At 41.9% G+C, this 24,890-nt stretch overlaps 1 protein-coding gene across 1 annotated transcript in view; it reads right to left on the reverse strand.

Moving 5' to 3' along the window:
* The window catches only part of NUDT3 (nudix hydrolase 3), a 119,331-nt gene that overhangs the window by 42,602 nt on the left and 51,839 nt on the right, over positions 1-24,890 (reverse strand). The window contains exon 2 of the mRNA XM_003897469.5: positions 23,310-23,420. Within this exon, the coding sequence (XP_003897518.1) occupies positions 23,310-23,420 (111 nt within the window). The remainder of the gene's footprint in view (positions 1-23,309; positions 23,421-24,890) is intronic.

Below are 24,890 nucleotides of genomic sequence, written 5' to 3' on the forward strand. Positions count from 1 at the left end.
TAGGAACCTCCACGTGTTCAGTTACCCAGAGGCTCCCTGAACTCTGTCCTCTTAGGCCTTTTATGGAGATTTCACTGGATAGGCATGATTGGACAACCACGTTGAAATGTGATTGAACACAAAGGGTATGAGTTAATACTAATCGACCGAGTAGGAAAACCTAACAAGGCCTGTTTGTTCAGATTCTTCTTGGCCTTTCTGTGCAGGATTTCTTCCTCCAACATATGGGGCATGACCCTCTCTGGAATGAGGATCTTGTGACCACAATTAGAAAGGCAGGGAAAGATCAGAGCCCTGTCTTGGGCAGGTAAAAGGAGGGCAGGAGGAAGTCAGAGACAGAGATTCTGTTTTCTGAGGCCTGCTCCTGAAGCCTAAAGTGCTCCAACATTATAACAAAACACTGTTAACTCCAAAAGGCTATGACAGTTAGAAGCCGGGAACCTGAGACGAAAACATATATATATGTTTCAATATCACAACAGTAAAGAGAAACTTCTGTCTCCTTTTTAATAATTTATATGAACCTCCTCATTCACTTCTGTATCCAATATTTGAAAATACTCTTGAAAAGCCCACAGTCAAGAAGGAAGGCTGTTAATAGGCCAAAACTCAGACAGAAAGAAATACATCAAAATGTTACTAGTGGCGAGTATGAAAATTTTAAATTTGTTCTTTTTACTTTTCTGCTCTTTTTTTTTTTTTTTTTTTGGAGACAGAGTCTCGCACTGTTGCCTGGGCTGGAGTGCAGTGGTGTGATCTTGGCTCACTGGAACCCCCACCTCCCGGGTTTAAGCGATTCTCCCGCTTCCGCCTCCCAAGTAGCTGGGATTACAGGCGCCTGCCACCATGCCCAGCTGATTTTTATATTTTTAGTAGAGATGGGGCTTCACCATGTTGGCCAGATTGGTCTCAAATTCCTAACCTCACGATCTGCCCGCCTTGGCCTCCCAAAGTGCTGGGATTACAGGCGTGAGCCACTGCATCCAGCGCCTACTTTTCTGCTTTTAAAACGTCCACACTAGGCTGGGCACAGTGACTCATGCCTGTAATCTCAGCACTCTGGGAGGTCAAAGTGGGTGGATCTCTTGAGTCCAGGAGTTCAAGACCAGCCTGGCCAACATGGTGAAACCCTGTTTCTACAAAAAATACAAGAAAATTAGCCAGGCATGGTGGCATGCACTTGTGGTCCCAGCTACTTGGGAGGCTGAGGTGGGAGGATCACCTGAGCTCAGGAGGTCGAGGCTGCAGTGGGCTATGATCACACCACTCCACTCCAGCCTGGACAAAGTGAGACCCTGTCTCAAAATAAATAAATAAATAAATAGTCCACATTAAATATATAGGAAAAACACTTGAAATTTACATTACAATGAAATGGTGAAACAAGCACTTATGTATCAGCACGGAAAGTCATAAAAGCTTTGATAAAATGTAGTGACTAAGATGAAAACCGAAAGAGGTGTCTCTAGGTGGCAAGAGGATAGGGTAGGGTTTCTAGAAGGAGGGACAGGAGGGAACCACATGCATTATGTCAGATGTGTAGGGTCGCCGGGCGCGGTGGCTCACGCCTGTAATCCCAGCACTTTGGGAGGCCGAGGCGGGCGGATCACGAGGTCAGGAGATCGAGACCATCCTGGCTAACATGGTGAAACCCCGTCTCTACTAAAAAATACAAAAAACTAGCCGGGCGAGGTGGCGGGCGCCTGTAGTCCCAGCTACTCGGGAGGCTGAGGCAGGAGAATGGCGTGAACCTGGGAGGCGGAGCTTGCAGTGAGCTGAGATCCGGCCACTGCACTCCAGCCTGGACGAGAGAGCGAGACTCCGTCTCAAAAAAAAAAAAAAAGATGTGTAGGGTCCTGGAAGGGAAAGCAGTTAGAATGGCATATAGGGTCCGAGATAGCACAGACATCCTTAAGGTTATAATATGTGCTATCTCAGGCCAGGAACGGTGGCTCATGCATGTAAACCTAGCACTTTGGGAGGCCGAGGCAGGTGGATTGCCTGAACTGAGGAGTTCAAGATCAGCCTGGGCAACACAGTGAAACCCCATCTCTACTAAAATACAAAACATTAGCTGGGCCTGGTGGTGCGCACCTGTAATCCCAGCTACCCAAGAGCCTGAGACAGGAGAATTGCTTGAACCTGGGAGGCAGAGGTTGTAGTGAGCCAAGATCGCACCACTGCACTCCAGCCTGGGTGACAGAGTGAGACTCCATCTCAAAAAAATAATAATAATAATAACAATGATAATAATATGTGTTGTCTCCTTCATCATTAATAGAATTAGTTTTAAAATCTTGGCTAATCTAATAAGAGTAAGATACCAGCTTGCTTTAATTTGCATTTATCTGATATCAGTGAGGTATAATATATATATTTTTCACTTATTATTTCTTCTCCGCTTAGAAGTGGCAAATCTCAGGGAAGATCGACCATCACTATCTTTCCCAATCCATTCCACGGGTGTGCAAGTCACTCAGCAGTACTACATTCTCACCAAGGCGCCCAGGTATTAGAACCTCCTCAAGTGACATGAGCATCAGGAAGCATACAGCATACCTATGTGCAACTCACCAAAAATATTTATCCTAAATCTAATCAAGCCTCCAAACCTGGGCTGTTCAAAATGGTGACCATGATACACATGTAGCTATTGAGCACTTGAAATGTGGCTAGTGTAACTAAGAAACTGAATTTTATATTTATTTATTTTAATTTGTTTTTGTTGTTGTTGCTTTACTGCTTCTTGTGGAGCAGAACTATCCCATAGGCAGTGTGCCCAGAAAGCCTTAATTAGTTTAACGAGCCACATAAGCTAGTGGCTGCCATATGGAACACGAAGATACATAACTTTTCCTTCACTTCAGAAAGTTCTATTGGATGGCACTGTTTTAGACTAAGCTGCTGGAAATACAGAGGATGGGGGAAAAAGTTAAAGGAAACCAGGAAGAAACAATCAAACAAAACCAGGATGTGAGGTATTTTATAAGACAACTACCCTGGACTCTTTTTTTTTTTTTTGAGACAGAGTTTCACTCTGTCACCCGGGCTGGAGTGCAGTGGTGCAATCTTGGCTCACTGCAACCTCCGTCTAATGGGTTCGCGCCATTCTCCTGCCTCAGCCTCCCGAGTAGCTGGGGCTACAGGTGCTCACCACCACTCCCAGCTCATTTTTTGTATTTTTAGTAGAGACGGGTTTCACTGTTAGCCAGGATGGTCTCAATCTCCTGACCTCGTGATCCACCTGCCTCAGCCTCCAAAAGTACTGGGATTACAGGCCTGAGCCACCGTGCCCAGCCCCTGGACTCTTATAAAATAGTCAGTATCATGGGGGCTAGGCATATGGAAAGAATGGAAATACAGTTCTATGATAAAACAGCCTAAAAAGACATACAATCAACAGTAATGTGTGAACCTAAGTTAAGGCCTAGTGAGGAAACAAATGTAACAAACATTTCATGATAACTGGGGACATCTGAATATAGAATCAATACCGGATAATATTATGGAATTATTATAAACCTCCTTAGGTGTGACAATGGTATGCGGTTATGCAGGAGACTGGCCTTATTCCAAAGAGATGCATGCTACTATTCACAATAGCAAAGAGGTGGAATCAACCCAGGTGCCCATCAATGGTGGACTGGATAAAGAAAAGGTACATATACAAAATGGAATACTATGCAGCCATAAAAAAGAATGAAATCATGCCTTTTGCAGCAACATGATTACAGCTGCAGCCCATTATCCTAAGCAAATTAACACAGAAACAGAAAACCAAACACTGCATGTTCTCACTTATAAGTGGCAGTTAAACACTGGGTATACATGCACACAAACATGGGAACAATTAACACTGGGGATTCTAAAAGTGGGGTGGGAGGAGGTTGAAAAACGACCCATCAGGTACTATATTTGCTACTTGGGTGACACGGTCATTAGAAGTCAAGATCTCAGCAACATGCAAACATACCCATGTGCACATATATCCCCCAAATCTAAATTTTAAAATGGAAAGACGGAAAGAGAGGGAGGAAGGGTGGGCGGGCACAAAGAAAGACAGGCTGGGCACAGTGGCCCATAATCCCAGCACTTTGGGAGGCCAAGGCATGTGGATCTCTTGAACCCAGGATTTTAAGACCAGCCTGGGCAACATGGTGAAACTCCATCTCTACAAAAAATACAAAAATTAGCTGGGTGTGGTGGCTCGTGCCTGTAATCCCAGCTACTTAAGGAGGGAGGACTGCTTGAGCCCAGGAGGTGGAGGTGACAGTAAGCAGAGATTGCGCCACTGTACTCCAGCCTGGGTAACACAGGGAGATCCTGTCTCAAAAAAAGAAAAGAAACAAGAAACGAGAAGAGAAGAGAAGAAAAGAGGAGAAAAAAAGAAAAGGAAAAGAAATACATGCTAAAGAACAGAATTTAGGAGTGATGTGTCACACTATCTACAACTTTACATTCAAATGGAATAGCCAAAAAAAGTTAACAATATAGAAAGATAAAGCGAGTATGCAAAAGGTCAAAAGATATTATATCTATAAGTATAGTGTTTGTTTTACTATTTTTGAATTTTTCTTGCATGTTTGAAAATTTTCATGATTGAAAAGTTGGGAAAAAATAATTAGCCATGGAATTAGGGTACTATATAATCTTCTTTGCACTTTCTGTCTTTTCATTCTACTAGGAACATGTATTATTTTTATAAACAGAAAAAAATGGTAAGCTATAGTGGGCACTAGCTTAATCAAGTGATCAAACTTGGCTACACTAATATATTAATAGCATCACTAAGTGCTTACAAGGAGCACTTAAAAACCTTCAGAATGGGCTGGGTGTGGTGGCTCACGCCTGTAATCCCAGTACTTTGGGAGGTCGAGGTGCACGGATTACCTGAGGTCAGGAGCTCGACACCAGCCTGGCCAACATGGGAAACCCCGTCTCTACTAAAAATACAAAACTAGCCTGGCATGGTGGCACACACCTGTAATCCCAGCTACTCAGGAGACTGAGGCAGAAGAATGGCTTGAACCCAGGAGGCAGAGGTTGCAGTGAGCTGAGATTGCACCACTGTACTCCAGCCTGGGCGGGGGAGCGAGGGGGGGCTCCGTTAAAAAAAAAAAAAAAAAAAAAAGGGCTGGGCGCTGTGGCTCAAGCCTGTAATCCCAGCATTTTGGGAGGCCGAGACGGGTGGATCACGAGGTCAGGAGATCAAGACCATCCTGGCTAACATGGTGAAACCCCGTCTCTACTAAAAAATACAAAAATCTAGCCGGGCGAGGTGGCGGGCGCCTGTAGTCCCAGCTACCCGGGAGGCTGAGGCAGGAGAATGGCGTAAACCCGGGAGGCGGAGCTTGCAGTGAGCTGAGATCTGGCCACTGCACTCCAGCCTGGGCAACAGAGCGAGACTCTGTCTCGAAAAAAAAAAAAAGCCTTCAGAATAAAAGTCTTGTTCAGATTATATAGTTTTTTGTTATTGTTATTGCTGTTGTTTTTGAGATAGGGTCTCACTTGGTTGCCCAGGACAGAGTGCAGTGGCATGATCATAGTTCACTGTAATCTTGACTTCCTGGCCTCAAGTGATCCTCCTGCCTTGGCCTCCCAAAGTATTGGGATTACAGGCATAAGCCACTGCACCCAGCGTGTCTCCATTTTTAGGGTTAAAACTTTACAAATCACTCTAATGGTCTTAGTCAAAAGCACCTATATATTTAAAGCTAAAATGGTCACTAACACAAATATGTAATAACATTATGAATACCACTTTTCATTCAGTCAATAGTATCTACAATGAATTTTTGCAAAAACCAGAATGACAGTCACTAAAAAGCCAATCATCTTAAGGATGACTCTAGAAGTAATAATGGAAATAATCCAGGGGCAGCCATTTACCATTCTGTAACAGCCTCAGAGCAGAGACGCTTCTCTGAAAAGAGAGAGAGGCGGTTCTACTAGGAACATGGCTCTGGGGCCAGTGTTGAATTACACTCAGCCACGTGAGCACAGAGCAAAAGCTGAGTACAGGAATCATCGCAATTGCATCTCAGCCAGGCCCTTCACTGGAGGCTGTGTCTATGCCAAGGTTTGCCTTCATCCCTGAACTGTAACTGAGAGGGAAGGCCCTTTCTAAGTTCTCAGCTGCCAGAAATGGGATTCAATACCAATTTACTTAAGGGTCTGAAAGGTAACGCCAGACATCTATGGGATTCATTCTGTCCTCTAATGTAAAACTGCCTCACACCACCTTCTACATTAAAACATGATATGCTTTTTCTGATCACTTTATATAATCAATTTTTTTTTCTTTTTTCTTTCTTTTCTTTTTTTTTTTTTTTTAAAGAGACTCATTCTGTTGCCCATAGCTTGCTGCAGCCTCAAACTCCTGGGCATAAGCGATCCTCTCTCCTCAGCCTCCTGAGTAGATGGAACTGTAGGTGCAAGCCACCATGTCTGGCTCATTTAAAAAAATTTTTTATAGAGACAAGGTCTCCCTTTGTTGCCTAGGCTGGTCTCAAACTCCTGGGCTCAAGTGATCCTCCCACCTTGGCTTCCAAAGTGCTGGGATTACAGGCGTGAGCCACTGCACCCAGACAAAATTATTTTTCTAAGGATAAGCTTTTAACTTCTTTTGCTATATTTTTGTGGATGAGTTTTCCTAGGAGGGCGGAATAAAGATGCTTCCTCACACAAAAATATATGTTCATGTTAGGTGAACAAAGGCCTTCCTGCAATTTTTATTACGGATCCACATTTCCCACTAAATCCTTTAAAAAGAATAAATTGTCAGAATAAGATCCTCACACATAATGTACTAAGACACGATGATTCTTATATAGTGTAGTGCTGTGACCAAAGGAGCTAAAAATATCTGTCTTCTTACCAAGTAAAAATAAAGACACGGTAGTGCTGACAGACATGGCAATACTGACAAACACACACTCTATATTAGGGAAAGTGGCATCTATCACATCACTGTCCTTTGTAGCTTCCAGCTCAGATCTTGAATGTAGCTGGTATATGATAAGAATTTATGCTTATTTTCTCAACTTTTCATTTTGAAAAATGTCAAACATACAGAAAAATTACTTGCCTATTTTAGTTCTGATTTTAAAGATAAAGCCACAGGCCATACATGTACATTGTTATTAGGAATTCATATTCATGTGATTTAAAATCCTTTAAAAATTAAATAATGGAAGTTCAAGAATTCCATCTAAATAAAGCCTGCTTTTAAACAAACGGGGTAACTCCCAGTCTCTCTTATAGCAATTTACATCTAGATACACTTTCTAATTTTAATATTTTTATTTAACAGTAAAATATTCCCAAGGTTAAAAACCTTTATTTGCTTTCGGAGACAAAAAACAAAAACAAAAACTATCTTCTAAGAGGTTGGAGTTTATCAATTTACAGTTTAAAATAAAGTTAAAATTCGAAACACAGCTCATTCATTTAATTAACACATACTTCGGTTGTTTTTCACTATGAGCCTTTCAGTCCTACTGTTGTTGTTGTCTTTTTAATTCATATGCAGATATTACTCTAACATTTGTAAAAGCCAATTTTTAAAATTAGTTGCCCACATTGAAAGATCAGAAGATCTTACATGAGAATCCATTTTTTTTTTTTTTTTTTTTTTTTGAGATGGAGTCTTGCTCTGCCGCCCAGGCTGGAGTGCAGTGGCGTGTTTTCAGCTCACTGCAACCTCTGTCTCCTAGGATCAAGCAATTCTCCTGCCTCAGCCTCCCAAGTAGCTGGGGTTATAGGGACCTGCCACCACGCCCAGCTAATTTTTGTATTTCTAGTAGAGACAGGGTTTCGCCATGTTGGTCAGGCTGGTTTCGAACTCCTAACCTCAGGTGATCCACCTGCTGTGGCCTCCCACAGTGCTGGGATTACAGGTATGAGATGTAGGGTCCAGCCCTAAGGGGTTTGGCGGGTGTTCTCCCCATGTGTGGAGATGAGAGATCATAAGAAATAAAGACACAAGACAAAGAGATAAAGAGAAAACAGCTGGGCCTGGGGGACCACTACCACCAAGACGCAGAGACCAGTAGTGGCCCCGAATGGCTGGGCGCGTTGATATTTATTGTATACAAGACAAGGGGGCAGGGTAAGGATGGTGAGTCATCCAAGTGATTGATAAGGTCAAGCAAATCATGTGATCATAGGACAGGGGCCCTTCTCTTATAGGTAGCCGAATCAGAGAGGGAAGGCAGCATACATCAGCGTTTTCTTCTATGCACTTATCAGAAAGATTGAAGACAGGCTGGGCGCGGTGGCTCACACCTGTAATCCCAGCACTTTGGGGGGCCAAGGTGGGCAGATCACGAGGTCAAGAGATCGAGACCATCCTGGCCAACATGGTGAAACTCTGTCTCTACTAAAAATACAAAAAATTAGCTGGGCGTGGTGGCATGTGCCTGTGGTCCCAGCTAAGGCAGGAAAATCGCTTGAACCTGGGAGGTGGAGGTTACAGTGAGCCGAGATCACGCCACTGCACTCCAGCCTGGCAATAGAGAGAGACTCTGTCTCTAAAAATAAAAATGTTCTATTCTTGTATAAAATGAAACATGAAATTCTGCTTTCCTGTTAGAGACTGTTCGGAGATACCATATGGAGCCTTCTGGTTGCTGTGTGTGTATATATATAGAGATAGATATACATATAAATACATATATACATATATACAAATATATATTTTATATGTATATAATACATATACGAGAATATGAGAACAACCTTTTTTTCTTTTGAGATGAAGTCTTGCTCTTATCCCCCAGGCTGGAGTGCAATGGTGCAATCTCGGCTCACTGTAAACTCCACGTCCCAGGTTCAAGCGATTCTCCTGCCTCACCCTCCCAAGTAGCTGGGATTACAGGCGTCTGCTGCCACGCCTGGGTAATTTTTGCATTTTTAGTAGAGACGAGGTTTCACCATGTTGGCCAGGCTGGTCTTGAACTCCTGACCTCAGGTGATCTGCCTGCCTCGGCCTCCCAAAGTGCTGGGATTACAGATGTGAACCACTGTGCCTGGCCAAGAACAACTATTCTTTTGCAGGGACAGGGAATACACGGTACAGGAATTAGGAGAAGAAGACACATATTTTAAAAATAAAGTTCACTAAGGCATTTCCCATGTTCTTATTAGAAAATACAAATGGTGCCGGGCGTGGTGGCTCATGCCTAGAATCCTAGCACTTTTGGAGGTCGTGGGCAGATCACTTGAATTCAGGAGTTCGAGATCAGCCTGGGCAACATGGTAGAACCCCGGCTCTACAAAAAATATAAAAATTAGCTGGGTGTGGTGGTGCGCGTTTACTTGTAGTCCCAGCTACTCAGGAGGCCAAGGTGGGAGGATCACTTGAGCCAGGGAGGTGGAGGTGGCAGTGAGCTGAGATCACGCCACTGCACTCCAGCCTAAGCAACAGAGCAAGACTCTGTCTCCAAAAAAAAAAAAAAAAAAAGAAAGAAGAAAAGAAAATATAAACAGAATCAAGAGTTAAAATAACTTTTCGTTTTTTTCTTTTTGTGTTTTTTTTTTGAGATGGAGTCTCCCTGTGACGCCCAGGCTGCAGTGCAATGGCACGATCTCGGCTCACTGCAACCTCCGCTTCCCAGGTTCAAGCAATTCTCCTGCCTCAGCCTCCCGAGCAGCTGGGACTACAGGCATGTGCCACCATGCCCAGCTAATTTTTGTATTTTTAGTAGAGATGGGGTTTCACCATATTGGCCAGGCTTGTCTCGAACTCCTGACCTCAAGTGATCCACCCACCTTGGGCTCCCAAAGTGCTGGGATAATAAGGGTGAGCCACTGCGCCTGGACTAAAATAACTTCTTGACAGGCTGCTATAAGATAGATTAACAAAGTGAGAGATAATTGAGCAGATCTGAACTCTTGCGGTGCCATTAGGAAGGCAACCTCAATTATTCTACATTAAGGTATTTAGACTTTCAAACTTTCTTTTTAAGTTGTCCATGACCTGCTGGATTTTTCTTTTTTTTTTTTTTAACAAACTTTCTTTAATGAAGGTTAATTAAGTAAAACATGCTGTGGAGTTATTATTTTATGTATGACACTGTACATACATAACTTGTACAAAAACTTGAGGGAGGGCAGCAAAGATACAGGGAAATCTAAGCAGACATCACCAACCTGAAGATGGACTGTTTCTACAGCAAAGCAACAGGTGGCATGAGCCAGAGGAGTAGCACAGAACTACTATTACGACATAAGTGAGGAAGTCACAGAGAACTAATCACACTTTTTAAAAAAGCAATGGCTGTGTCACAAACTATCAGGCTGACTGCAAATACAGTTGGCTCTCCGTGTTTGTGCACTACACATCTGTGGATTCAACCAACTGCAGATCAAGAAAAATTGTATCTGTACTGAACAGGCACCGACTTTGTTCCCTTGTATTTCCTAAACAATACAGCACAACTATAGTTGATCCTTGAACAAGTTGGTAGGGTGCCAACTCCCACGCAGTCAAACATCTGTGTATACTTTTTTTTGTTAACAGACAGGGTCTTCATCTGTCACCCAGGCTGGAATGTATTGGCGCAATCAAGGCTCACTGCAGCCTTGATGCTGGGCTCAAGCAATCCTCCCTCCTCAGAATCCCAAGTAGCTGGGACTACAGGTACATGTCAACATGCCCAACTAATATATTTTTTTAATTTTTTGTTTTTTGTAGCAATAGGGTCTCACTATGTTGCCCAGACTGTTCTCAAACTCCTAGCCCTAGCCACCATGTCCGGTGGGTATATAATTTTGACTCCCCCAAAACTTAACTACGAATAGTCTACTACTGACCAGAAGCCTTACCAATAACAGCTGATTAACATATATTCTGTATGTTGTGTGTACTATTACTATATTCTTATAATAAAGCTAGAAAAAGAAAATGTTATTAAGAAAACCATAAGGCAGAGAAAATATATTTACTATTCATTAAGTGGAAGTGGAGTCCAGTAAAGGTTTTTATCCTCATCATCTTCACATTGAGTAGGCTAAGGAAGAAGAGGAGGAAGAGGAGGGGTTGGTCTTGCTGTCTCAGGGGCCACCTCAGAGGCAGAAGTGAAGGAGGTAAAAGAGGAAGCAGGAGAGGCAAGCACACTCAGTGTAATAGTGTAACTTTTACTGGAAAAAAATCCACATATAAATGAACCCGTGCAGTTCAATCCCCTGTTGTTTAAGGGTCAACTGTATTTACATAGTGTTTACACTGCATGAGGTATCATAAGTAATCCACAAATGATCTAAAGTATATGGGAGGGTATGTGTAGGTCATATGCAAATACTTTGCCACTTTATATAAGGGGCTTGAGCGTCTGCTGATTTTTATATCCACCAGGGGTCCTGAAACCAATATGAAGGAATGGATACTAATGAATGGCTATACTTAGGCCCACAATTTTCTCCTCCTTTTTCTGTTTTTGGATGTTCTCTATTTTTGTGATAATACTCTTGGGATGGCTGAGGTGAGAAAAGGTAAAGGAAATGGGAATGTAAGACAAACAGAAAACAGAACAGTTTCAGACACAGCTTCCCTTTTTTCCCTGTCAGCCCAGAGTTTTACCTTTCCCACTGAATTAGCAAGAAAGAATAGCTCTGAGATCATACAAAGAGGTGCTTTCCTTTTTTATTACAGAAAGACTATCACATGGCTGGCTCACACAGCTTTTGCTGCCCTGGTCTAAATAGGCACTGTTACTAAAGCCCATGGCAGGCCATGGGAGCAAGCCTGTTCCCCTAACCCTGTAAGGGGTCACTCTAATGGGATTTTGACCAAGAGCAGCTAAAAAATCTAGGCTAATTTGCAAAAGGGAATATTTTAGCCCTCCCCTTAAATGTGGTTGCTAATGTGTCAACTGCTTCAGATTTATCTGTTTCTGAAATTCAGCCAATATGCTACAATTTTTAAGCTGGGCTGAACAAAGCTTTAGAACAGGTGGAATTTAATGAGACCTAGGACTGACAATGCCATGATAAACTACTGAATAATCTCAATCCTTTCATGTTTATATGGAAACTTTTTCTAGTAATAAAAGAAACACACACTCAATGCAGAGAACTTGATAACCTATAAACTAACATAAATATGACCACTGCAAACATTTTGGTGGACATCTTTCAAGGAGCCATAGCATTAGGAGTGTTGGGGACGAAAGATGTCCTGGATTCCAATCTTATCTTGAGCACATTAGGCTGGACACAACTTGTTGGGGCAAATCACTCAACCTCAGCCTTTTCTCTCCTGTAAAATGTAGATAATAACAGTTCCTACTACATACACAGGACCTTTGGAAAAGCTGCTGCAGATGGTACTTAACCATGGGTTGCCATGCTTTTATAGCATGTGACTTCACTACTCTGAGCACAGCTAAGAGAATTAAGTATCAGCAACTGATGCAAAGGTAAGGTAGACATTTTCAAAATGGCCAGACGCTGACGATGTGGCCTGGCAGCTCTGCCTAAAGGGGAATACTACATGAAGTTGTCACTAGGCAAAACCAATCAGGTCCTCTCTTAGGAAGGCTGAATACAGAGTCAACAGACCAGTAAGTTTTGCATAAGAGAGGAAAAACACAATATAAAAGCAGTAAGCGAGGAGGCTGAGAAGAGATGAGATAGGCAGGTCCTCCGCAGTAGAAGAGAGGGGCTGAGCCATTGGCATGTGACCAGGCTCCTTGAGCCACTCTGCATTCCCACTGTTGTTCCACCTGCCACGAGTGATGCCTGCCTGTGCACTGTGACCCAAGTTTCCAGCTTTGTACAGCCTTGGCTGGGCAGGTGCTGTGACAACGTCATGTTCTTCCTCACTTAACTGAAGCATTTGGAGAATATGTCTATTTCTGACAACCTAAAAGGATATATATACTGCAGTTGCATTTCTGCAGCTGTTCCAATAGTTAGGTCAATAATTGTAGCACTCTATGAAGCACTTGAAATATGTGTTGAGCACAGGAGATTCAACAACGAGCAAGAAAAAATGGGGCCGGGCGCGGTGGCTCACACGTGTAATCCCAGCACTTTGGGAGGCCGAGGCAGGTGGATCACCTGAGGTGAGGAGTTTCAGACCAGCCTGGCCAACATGGAGAAACCCCGTCTCTACTAAAAATACAAAATTAGCCAGGCATGGTGGTGCACGCCTATAATCCCAGCTACTTAGGAGGCTGAGGCAGGAGAATCATTTGAACCCAGGAGGCAGAGGTTACAGTGAGCCAAGATCATGCACTCCAGCATGGGCGACAACAGTGAAACTCCATCTCAAAAAAAGAAAAAAGAAAAAATGGGGACCAGGTACAATGGCTCACACCTGTAATCCCAGCACTTTAGGAGGCTGAGGGAGGAGGGGCTGGAAGCTAGGAGATCCTTGGCAACATAGCAAGACCCTGTCTCTGATAAATAATAATAATAATAAATTAGCCAGGCATGGTGGCATGTACCTGTAGTCCCAGATACTCAGGGTGCCAAGGCAGGAAGATTGCTTGAGCCCAGGAGTTTGAGGTTACAGTAAGCTATGACCACACCACTGAACTCTAGCCTGGGTGACAGAGGAAGGAAGGGAAGGAAGGAGGGAAGGAGGAAAGGAGGAAAGGAGGGAAGGAGGGAAGGAGGGAAGGAGGGAAGGAAGGAAAGGGATGGAAGAGAGGGAAGAGAGGGAAGGGAGGGAAGGAGGGAGGGAGGGAAAGAGAGCAAGAGAGAAAGAAAAACAGAGAGAGACAGAAAAACAAAGAAAGAGAGAGAAAGGAAGGAAGGAAAGGAAGGAAGGAAGGAAGGAAGGAAGGAAGGAGACTATACAGAGTATAAAGTCTAGCACAAAAGACAGATAATTCAACAAGCAACATCAATAAAGCATGAACAATACCACAGTGCTAGAAATACAGACTGCAATGGAAACATAGCATGAGTGAACCTACTAGGAGGAATCACAAAGGCTTCATGAATGAAGTAACCTTCACGCTGATGCACTAAATTAGCTATGTTGATTCATGCTGTGTGAACTCCATGACCCCCAGCCTTGTGAAGTTATGGAGTCTTGATGAAGCAAAAGTGAACAGAGTCATGCCCTATCAGGTCACCTAAGAGTTGTGGCCTCGTTTAATAGGAAGACTCAGTTTCTTCAGCAGGTAAGCATCTTTCAATCCTAGAAACATTTAGAATTACATATAAAAATGTTCAAGGGAATCAATAAGTATTTTATAATTTATAATACTTTAGTCTTAAATATTATAATGTTTATTACCACATTAAGTATTTCTGTGTTAAGGAGACCAGACATAATCTAAGATCTTGTAATGCTTACAAGAATGTTATCTATTCTGGCTGGCAGTCTTGTGGCCTCAAATTTCAAAAATATAGTTGAATAATTTATTTCTGACTCATGATTTTAAGTTAAAAATCTTAAAAACCTTATATATAGCATGGGAATATTTAAAGACTCTAAAACATCTTATTTCTAAGAGTAATATATGAGAGTCACAGGAGTTTGTAAAAAAAAGTGTTTCTCTGTGTTTTATAAAACTTTGTATTTCTTTGAAAATGCTGTGTTTTGTTTTTCTTTTTGTTTTTTAAGATGAGGTCTTGCTATGTTTCCCTGGCTGGTCTTGAACTCCTGGGCTCAAGTGATCATCCTGCCTCAGCCTCCCCAGCAGGTGGGACTATAGGCCCATACCAAACAAGGCCTGGCTATAAATATTTTTGTCATTAATTTTAATTGACACATAATAATTGTACATATTTATGGAGTACAGTGACATTTTGCTATATGTATACAATATATAATGATAAATCTGGTTGGGCATAACGTGGCTGTAATCCCAGAACTTTGGGAGGCCAAGGCGGGCAGATGGCTTGAGCCTAGGAGTTGGAGACCAGCCTTGGCAACATGGTGAAATACAGCCTCTATAAAAATATAAAAATTACCTGGGCATGGTGGCGCGTACCTGGAGTCCCAGGTACTCAAGAGGCTGATATGGAAGGATCATTTGAACTCAGGAGATGGAGGGTGCAGTGAGCCATGATCGTGTCACTGCACTCCAGACTGGGTGACAGAGCAGGGCTCTATCTCAAAACAAACAAACAAATGATGATAAATCAGGGTAATTAGCATATCCATCATCTCAAATATTTATCATTTGTTTGTCTTGGGAACATTCAAAATCCTTACTTGTAGCTATCTGAAAACATACAATTCTCTATGGCCATACCACCATGAACGTGCCCAATCTCATCTGAAAATAACACAGTAAGTATTAAGTATAGTTACCTTACAGTGCTATAGAACACTAGAGCTTGTACATACAAGAAAGAACATGTGATGTTCATCTTTTCTGTGCCTAGCTTATTTCTCCTTTATTTTAATTTTTTTGAGACCAGGTCTCGCACTCTGTCATGCAGGTTGGAGTGCAGTGGCATGATCATGGCTCACTGCAGCCTCGACTTCCTGGGCTCCAGCAATCCTCCCAACTTCAGTCTCCTGAGTAGCTGGGACCACAGGCATGTGCCACCACACCCGGCTAATATTTGTATTTTTGGTAGAGGAGAGGTTTCACTGTGTTGCCCAGGAAGGTCTCGAACTCCTGACCTCAAGCAATCCACCCACCTCGGCCTCCCAAAGTGCTGGGATTACAGGTGTGAGTCACCCAGCTGGCTTCGCTTACTGTTAATATCCTCCAAGTTCAGCTGCCATGAATGACATTATTTTACTCCTTTTTATAGATGAATACTATTCCATTGTGTGTGTATATGTGTGAGTGCTGTGTGTGTGTATACTTATATATATCACATTTCCTTTATCCATTCATCAGTTGGTGGGCACTTAGGCTGATTCCATATCTTGGCTATTGTGAATAATTCTACAATGAACATGGAAGTGCAGACTTTTAATACACTGAGTTCCTTTGTTTTGGATATACACCCAGAGAGATCACTGGATCATATGGTAGTTCTATTTTCAGTTTTCTTTTCTTTTTTTTTTTTTTGAGACAGAGTCTTGCTCTGTCACCCAGGCTGGAGTGCAGTGGCACAATCTTGGCTCACTGCAAGCTCTGCCTCCTAGGTTCAAGCAATTCTCCTGCCTCAGCCTCCCAAGTAGCTGGGATTACAGGCACATGCCACTGTGCCAGGCTAATTTTTGTATTTTCAGTAGAGACGGGGTTTTGCCATGTTGGCCAGGCTGGTCTTGAACTCCTTATCTTGTCATCTTCCCACCTCAGCCTCCCAAAGTTATTTTCAGTTTTCTGAGGAACCTCCATACAGCCTGCCATAATTGCTATACTAATTTGCATTCCTACCAATAGCATATAAGAGTTTCCTTTTCTCTGCAGCCTCCCTGGCGTTGTTTTTGTTTGTTTGTTTGTTTTTCTTCTTGAGACGGAGTTTCACTCTCGTCACCCAGGCTGGAGTGTAGTGACGTGATCTCAGCTTACCGCAAATTCTGCCTCCCAGGTTTCAGTGATTCTCCTGCCTCAGTCTCCCAAGTAGCTGGGATTATAGGTACCCGCCACCAAGGCCAGCTAATCTTTTTTTTTTTTTTTTTGTATTTTTTGTAGAGAGGAGGTTTCACTATGTTGGCCAGGCTGGTCTTGAACTCCTGACCTCAGGTGATCTGGTCACCTCAGCCTCCCAAAGTGCTGGGATTATAGGCATCAACCACCACGCCCGGCATCCTTGGCTTTGTTACTGTCTTTTTAAGTAATAGCCATCCTAACTAGGGGAAGATAATATCTCACTGTGGTTTTAATTTGCATTTTCCTGATGATTAGTGATGTTGAACATTTTTTCATATACAGCTTGACCCCTGAACGGCACAGGTATGAACCATGTGGCTCCATTTATACATGAATTTTCTTCCACCTCTGCCATCTCTGAGATACCAAGAGCAACCTTTTTTCTTCCTCCTCCTTAGCCTACTCAATGTGAGGATGACAAGCATCAAGACCTTATGATTATCCACTTCCACTTAATGAACAGTAAATGTATTTTCTCTCTCTTATGATTTTCTTAACAACATTTTCTTTTCTCTAGAATACAGTATATATAACATACAATATTCAAAATATGTGTTACCTGACTATGTTAACAGTAAGGCTTCTGGTCAACACTAGACTGTTAGCAGTTAAGTTTTTGTAGAGTCAAAAGTGATATAAGGGCCGGGCACAGTGGCTCATGCCTATAACCCCAGCACTTTGGGAGGCCAAGGCGGGTGGATTGCCTAAGGTCAGGAGTCTGAGACCAGCCTGGCTAACATGATGAAACCCCATCTCTACTAAAAATACAAAAATTAGCCAGGCATGGGGGCAGGCATCTGTAATCCCAGCTACTTGGGAGGCTGAGACAGGAGAATCGCTTGAAACCCAGAGGCGGAGGTTGTAGTGAGTACTCCAGCCTGGATGACAGAGCGGAACTCCGTCTCAAAACAAACAAACAAAAGGTTATATACACACTTTTGAGTGGGGTGGGGGAGTTTGGGAGCGGTGTTGCTGTCCCTAATCCCTGCCTTGTTCAATGTATTTCTTGGCTATTTGTCTTCTTTTGAGAAACGTCTATTCATATCATTTGCACATTTTAATATTGGATTCTTTTTTTGCTGTTGAGTTCTTTGTATACTGAATAGTAATCCCTTGTTGAATGAATATTTTGCATATATATTTTCTCCCATTCTGTAGACTATATCTTCACTGTTGATTCTTTCCTTTGCTGTGCTGAAGGTTTTTAGTTTGATACAATCCCATCTGTCTATATTTGCTTTTGTCACGTGTGCTTTTGAGGTCTTACCTATGAAATCTTTGTCCAGACCAGTGCCCTAAAATGCTTCCCCCTGTGTTTACTTGTAGTAGTTTTTCACAAGACTTTTTTTCATTAAAGAGCTTTATGAAGTTTTTTTTTTTTTAAGTAGGACAACTGAAATTCTCAAAAAAAAAATCAAATATATTAAATTTATAAATGCAATCTGAAACATCTGAAGGTTTTCAACTAATTGGCATAGAGGTATTATCCACAAAGCCCCTCAAAAAGTGGCTATTAAAATCTCCTACATTTCCAAATAAAAAATCAGATCTGAAAGCATAAACATCTTGAAAACTAAATAAACCTCTAAATAGTGCTTTGTTTACAAAAGCTTCCCTTCAAGGACAATAAAAAACATCTATCAATATTTCAAGTCTCTGATTTCAAGTCTAATTCTCTGTTAATAAAACTGGAAAATCCACTTCTTTCATTCTGTTTTGATGGAAGCCACTGAACTGTTTCTGTTTTTGTAATGACATGTTCTCTTTATTTTTATTGTGTGTACATTTTATTTATTTGGATACTTATTCTAAAGTTCAAAGCAGTTCACAGACATTTTTTTATCCTCTCAATAATGCTGGAATAAAATATGGGATAAGATTAGATGATTCTCCTCTGACTGCAGAAAAAAAATTTGCTCAAAGTCAGGAAGGATTATTATTTTTTTCTTTTCTTTTTTTTTTTTGAGACGGAGTCTCACTCTGTCACCCAGGCTGGAGTGCAGTGGTGCAATCTCTGCTCACTGCAAGCTCCGCCTCCCAGGTTCACACCATTCTCCTGCCTCAGCCTCCCGAGTAGCTGGGACTACAGGCGCCCGCCACCACGACCGGCTAATTTTTTTTTTTTTTTTTTGTATTTTTAGTAGAGATGGAGTTTCACTGTGTTAGCCAGGATGGTCTCGATCTAAAGTCAGGAAGGATTCTTTAAGGCTGAGAATGGCAGGCAGAGCTTGCCTGCAGTCAAAGAAGAATCACATCATCATATCCCGTACTTTATTCTAGTATTACTGAAAGAATAAAGTTTCAAGATCAGGATTCTTTCAAGAGAGGAGCTAGGTAAGATACTAAACATATGAGGAGTGTAGTTTAATTATTTGTGCTGCACTTTTCATTTCCTTGTTTCACGAGCACTTTATTCCTATTTCACACTATTCTCCCTTTTACCTATAGGAGGATAGTATGCAATTTCCAGGAAACAAAAGTACAGTACCCTATATCCTTCCTATTCCCTCAATGCATTTCCTGTTGCAAACATCTGGTTTTCTACATTTTAGCTGCACTTGTATAACCGAGGGACAACTCAACTGTAACACTCAAACACAGAACAGCAACAGTGACAACAAATAAGGTAAGCTTTCCTGAAACAGACACAAATTCCAAATGTGCTCTACAAAAGTAGAACGGCCAGAGATATTCCAACCACAACTCCCAAAACCAAGTATCAAGTCTTTGCACAAGGTCTTTGAACTTTTTCCTCTCTCTCTACTAGAGAACCACCACTCCATTTTAGGTCTTGTAACAATCTGTCTGAATCCACAACTGCATGGTCACTCTCAAATACTATTTTTGCCTTAAGCACCTTAGAACCTACAGAAGCCAACTGGATTTAAATCAAAATTATTCAGTTTAGGTCCACCAACGGGCCCTACCACACCACTTATTTGAACAGTCAAACTTCGAGTTCCTACAGAAAGAATTAGGCAAAGCTTCTGGTGCCCTCAGGCCTAGGGATGCAAAGTACAGAATCATACCTGGCCTTCAGGGTGTGTCTACACCCTTCTAATTCTGCATTATCCCAGGTCTGACAGGAAAGTGGGAACCCAATTCTGCTTCACAGTAAAGAAAAGCTCACCAGCTACTTCATCCCTCCTCTATCTAATCTCCCTTATGTGGGGATATCATGTACAAGACCACCATCACACTACCTACTGTATCCCCAAAGTCCCTCCAAAATGGAAAAATCTTAAATGAGCAGGTCTATAACCATCCAGACATTCTCCTAGGAGCCAGTCTTTGTGCCAGAATTGGCTACTCTGCCAACAAGTGCCCCAGCATGCTGTACAAACTGTTCCCTCAAAGTTGAATTTTCAAATTATAGTTTCCTATTAACTCTGTATTCTTAGTGAGACGTTAAGCTCATGTGATGATGGCAGAACCCAAATTTCTGTATCCCCAATTTGTGGCCCAGTATTTTGTGCAAGATGGATAGGCACTCAATATCTGTTGAACAGACAAGTAACATTCAATCAGTAAACAGTTATGAGGAAGGTGCAGATTCTGAACTGGATTCTGTCACAGCTTCATTTTCCCACAGAAACAGGTCTGCCTGATTAAACTACTGACACACTGTAGATCAGACACCTCTCTCACGGGCCACTGGACACTCTTCTCTAGAGGGGGATGCTTTGCAAAGACACCTCAATTCCTTGATGGGTTACCATGGCCAAGCAGAGGAGAACGTCTGATACAACTAAAGCAGCTGCTAACATTCACAGGGAATCTGGTTGGGTCAAGATTTTTAATTGCAGACAACAGAATTCCACCTGATTAGTTTAAGATAATGGTTTATAAGGGATAAAAACAGTTTACAGAATCACTGGGAGAGTTCAAGAAACACACACCAAGGTTCCAAGAACAATTCTTAAAACCACATGGCAGAACTGGACTGCCAAGGGAGTTGCTGTCTCTGGGGTGGATCAGGAAGCTGCCAAATAAAAGCCACCAGCCAAATCAGGAAGTTGACACTATAGCTGCCAATTCCAAAACCATATCTCCTTTGTCTAAATGTGTGCCACCAAAACAGATGGGCCCGCTGCTCTCAGAACATGACCTCCTCGTGACTACAGCAATCTTGTACAAGTGCTTTGTATTGGGGATATCTAAATATCATCAAGGAGACTTAGTTGCATTCCTTACCTGAGTCTAGGAAAAGTACTTTTTAGCTTTCTAATCTCTCCATGTCAGAAGAGTCACTGGAATGGGTGTGGAGACCACCAAACCACAGTCCATCCCTCAAAGAGCATTTCTCTCCACAGATCCATCAGGAAGAATTCTCAGAACACTCATTGGTAAGAATTCAATACTCTTAAAGGCAGTAGGATCTCAAAATCACCAGAGGTCCTATTAGAATCAGATTCTGATACAGTAGATCTGGGTTGGGGTCTGAGATTTTCCATTTCTAACAAGCTCCTGGCTGATGCTGATGTTGCTGGTCCATCAATTACACTCTGAGTAGCAAGAGCTTAAACCAGGCATTATCTATGGTTCACCACAGTTTTTATAAATAAGGCTTCACTGGAACATAGCCGTGCCCATTTGTTTATGTATTTTACTGTCTATGGTTACTTTTGCCCTATAATGGCAGAGTTAAGTAGCTGTGACAGAGACTGTATGGCCTGTATAATAAATTTTTTCTCACTGTAAAATTATATATTATCTATTCATTTTTTTTTAGAGTAAACATGTATTGGCACATTCCAATATAAGTTAAATTTCTAACAAAATAAACATTTTATCTTCTCTTATTGGTCATGCTTTTCAATTGCTTTAAATTAAAGTCTAAGAGATTTCTCAAAGTCAAATCCTAGATGGTGAAGGCTCTAGTAGTTTAAACATGGAACTGATATACCTTTTGCCAGGAAGTTTAAGCACAAGCATGCGAAGCAACTCTGGAACACCAACATAAAGAGTCTGCTGGGGGACCTTCTGGGGAAAATTTCTTTTCTCTCAAATAAAGAGACCCATGAGGTAAAACTGTGTGCCCTACATTTGAAAAGAATGTGTAAGGATAGAGCTGTGATAGCCATCTTGTCACCACAGGAGACAAGCCCGCAAACAAAAGCCAATGTACCAAGGATGGCAGAACAGAAAGACGGGAAGCACCTGGGTTCTTAATACTGCTGAGTCAGCCAACCTGGGACGACTTATTATGTGATATAATAAGCCTGTTACAGAACAGTAATGGGCATAATATTATTTTCAGCTGCATACATCCTACGTGGTAGAGTGATACATAATTCACAAAGGATATTCATACTCATGTTCTCATTTGAACCTCATATTCCCCTCCCTCCCTCCACGATGGAGTAAAAAGGAAGATATTCAAATGAAGGACAAAGGTCCAGGGTGTTTAAAGTTATTTTCTCATAGGTCACACAGTTATTAACTGACAGTAACAGAAACCAGGATTCCCACGTCAATGTTCTCTTCATTACACCCTCTCTTGATTCCATTTGGTTCTAACCGGGTTAGCCTCCTGTAAGAATGCCTTCTCATATCCTCTCTGTCAATGTTTATCACTTTCTATACTCTGACAATTTCCATTTAGGGTATTTCTTCAGCATCTGCATTGTTCCAACCATTGTTCCATCTATCAAAGAAGCATATATTAATTACTTTCTGTTCACCTAGCTGTGTAATAGGCACGGAAAGTAAGGATTTTTGATGGGAAACGTGATTTTTGCCCTCAGAGAGAACAATTTAGTTATGGGTGTAAGATAGATGCTACAACGACAGTAACATAAGCCAATGTAAGTGTAGGAATTCAGAGCGAGAACCAAGACTTCCTTGGATATTCCAAGGGTAAGATTATTCTAAGTGCACTTCACCAAAAGCTGGATCCAAAAGAAACACAGAAATTAGACTTGCTGTAAGTGCTTTTTTATATGTTCTTAGAATCAATCTTAAATTCCCTCTAGAACAAGGAAATGGATTTCAAAAGCACTACCTATGTGACCAGGGCAAGTAAACTGTGGCAATAAAGCTTACACAACTGAGTTATGAGTCCTAAATGAGATAACAAGAAGAGCAGAGCATGGTGTCACCAAAAGAGGCTATGGGAAAACAATAGTTCGTTTCTCTGGGTTTTGAATTGCAATCTGTTTCTCAGTTTCCCCCAGACTGTAAATTCTTGAAATAAGAGAACTAAGGGTCCATGACTTTATTTCTTCTATTTATTCTGGAGTATCTAGTAGGATATCATGGCCCAGAAACTCAACACATGTATGTGGAACATCTTGTGACTAAATAAAAGAGAAGATACTATTATCTCTCAAGTTGTACCATTAACAGTATCTGGCTAACAGATTCACTGCTTTAGCCACAGTTCCATGGCTAGGATGCAGTAAGCACATGAAAACAAGGGCCTCCTCCAAAGCTTAATGACAATGAGTCATTTATACTAATGCTGCCTGTTCCTCTTACTCCTTAGAGGTGAGGAACGATTTGCTTCTTGATTTTGTGCCACAGGTAATAGGCAGTGTTGGAAGAAATCCATGGGAAGTCACAAAAGTCTGGCATAAAAAGTCATGGGAAGTCTGGCATAGAGTGCCTGGTTAACATTACCATGTCACAACTCCATCACACAGTAATAAAGGAGGGACCGGGTAACCATTCATTGCCCTTTTTCTGTGACTGTACATTTATTCAGTGAGTGCTGATTTATTAAAGAACTACACAGATAGGACAGGTTCATGATGACGAGGCATAGCTGTGCCCTCTCTTCTCCATGCATACCTCCTCACAGACTTCACGAACTGCTGCCACACTTGGCTCCTCCTCAGGCTCCATGCCTCCTCCAGGGACAATCCATCTGTCTGGATGGCGACTACTGCTCACAAGTAGCACCTGTTAAGTCACAAAGGTTGCATGGGGGGGGTTAAAAATTCAAAAAGACACATCCACACAAATTCAGAGTTTAAACACCACAAACATCAAAGTAACCAAGATCCATTCTTTGTTTATGCCTTCCCAAATCACTTCTTGCAAAGTAGCTTTTGTTTCTATTTGAAAAAATAGGCAATCAGCCAGTAAAAGCAGAAGGGCATCTGAAGACCATTATCTCTACACTCCCCTCAGACGCTCAATCACCTGCTCATTTATCCCCTCCTTGTTCCTTTTGCCCTTTGGACACAGACCTGACAAGGTGGAAAAAAGACTTAAAAAAAAAAGATTGTCACTGATGAGCCTGTCAGCACTGAAAAAGCTGGCCAGAAGACAGAAGGCCCTTGACCATGATTGCCATTGTGATCCAACACTTCCCCACCAAGTTTCTCACTCATGAACTGGGAGCTGTATCCCAGTTCCTGCTCCATCAGATGGCCACAGGCCAATACAATACACCACCCTAGACTCTAAGGGACCCTAATTCTCCTGGCCACATGAGAAGTAGAAAAATTCCTTTCATCACATTTTCAGCTAAAATAAAACCGGACTTTTTTTTAAAGACTCAGCCAGCATTCTGGTCAGAGTTGAAATAAAAATCTAGAATTTGCCTAGTTCCTTTTCCTTCCTTATCCCTCTCTGTAGGAAAGATACTAAACAAAGTCAGTTGGACTCCCTGTTTGGAGGCTGAGTTGAGTTGGCATTATTTCCAAAGGAAGTAAAGGAATCTTCAACTGCTCCCTAAACCATTACTTTCTGATGATGACCTGTGAGCCTACAAACTAAACTCTGCAACCATCCTTGTTGCCTCAAATGAAATGCTACTTCCTCTCTAGCCCTTACAGATTCCACCACTGCCTTCTAGTTAATGACATTCCAGTTATCCCCAGCCTCTTCCTTGAGGTCTCTGCAGCTATGGACCCTTGGAAACTCTACCTTCATCCTCAGTCTCTCTTTTCCCTGTCACAAGAGATTCTTCTGATGCTCATCTACAAAATATGTGATCTGTAGATTCATAGAAGATCGTGGTGTTATGGGAAGGAAATCCATGAATCCATATTCAGTCACTTGTGTATAAGCCATGGACTGAAAAATTGTCTTAAACTTACAAGTACTATTTTTCAAATATATTTTAAGTTCTGCTTTGATTAATACAATGCAAAATAATTTAAAATACTATGAAATCCACAGTTTTTGGTTGATATGTACATATACTCAGTTAAAAGGTACTATAAGAGCCAGGTGTGATGGCTCACATCTGTAATCCTGGCACCTCGGAAGGCCAAGGCAAGAGGACTGCCTGAGCCCAGGAGGTCAAGACTAGCCTGGACAACATGATGAGACCTCATCTCTACAAAAAAACAAAACAAAACAAAATACAACATTTAGCCAGACTTAGTGGTGCACACCTGTGGTCTCAGTTACTTGGGAAGA

This window comes from Papio anubis, chromosome 6, assembly GCF_008728515.1.
Source record: "Papio anubis isolate 15944 chromosome 6, Panubis1.0, whole genome shotgun sequence".
Lineage (NCBI taxonomy): Eukaryota > Metazoa > Chordata > Mammalia > Primates > Cercopithecidae > Papio > Papio anubis.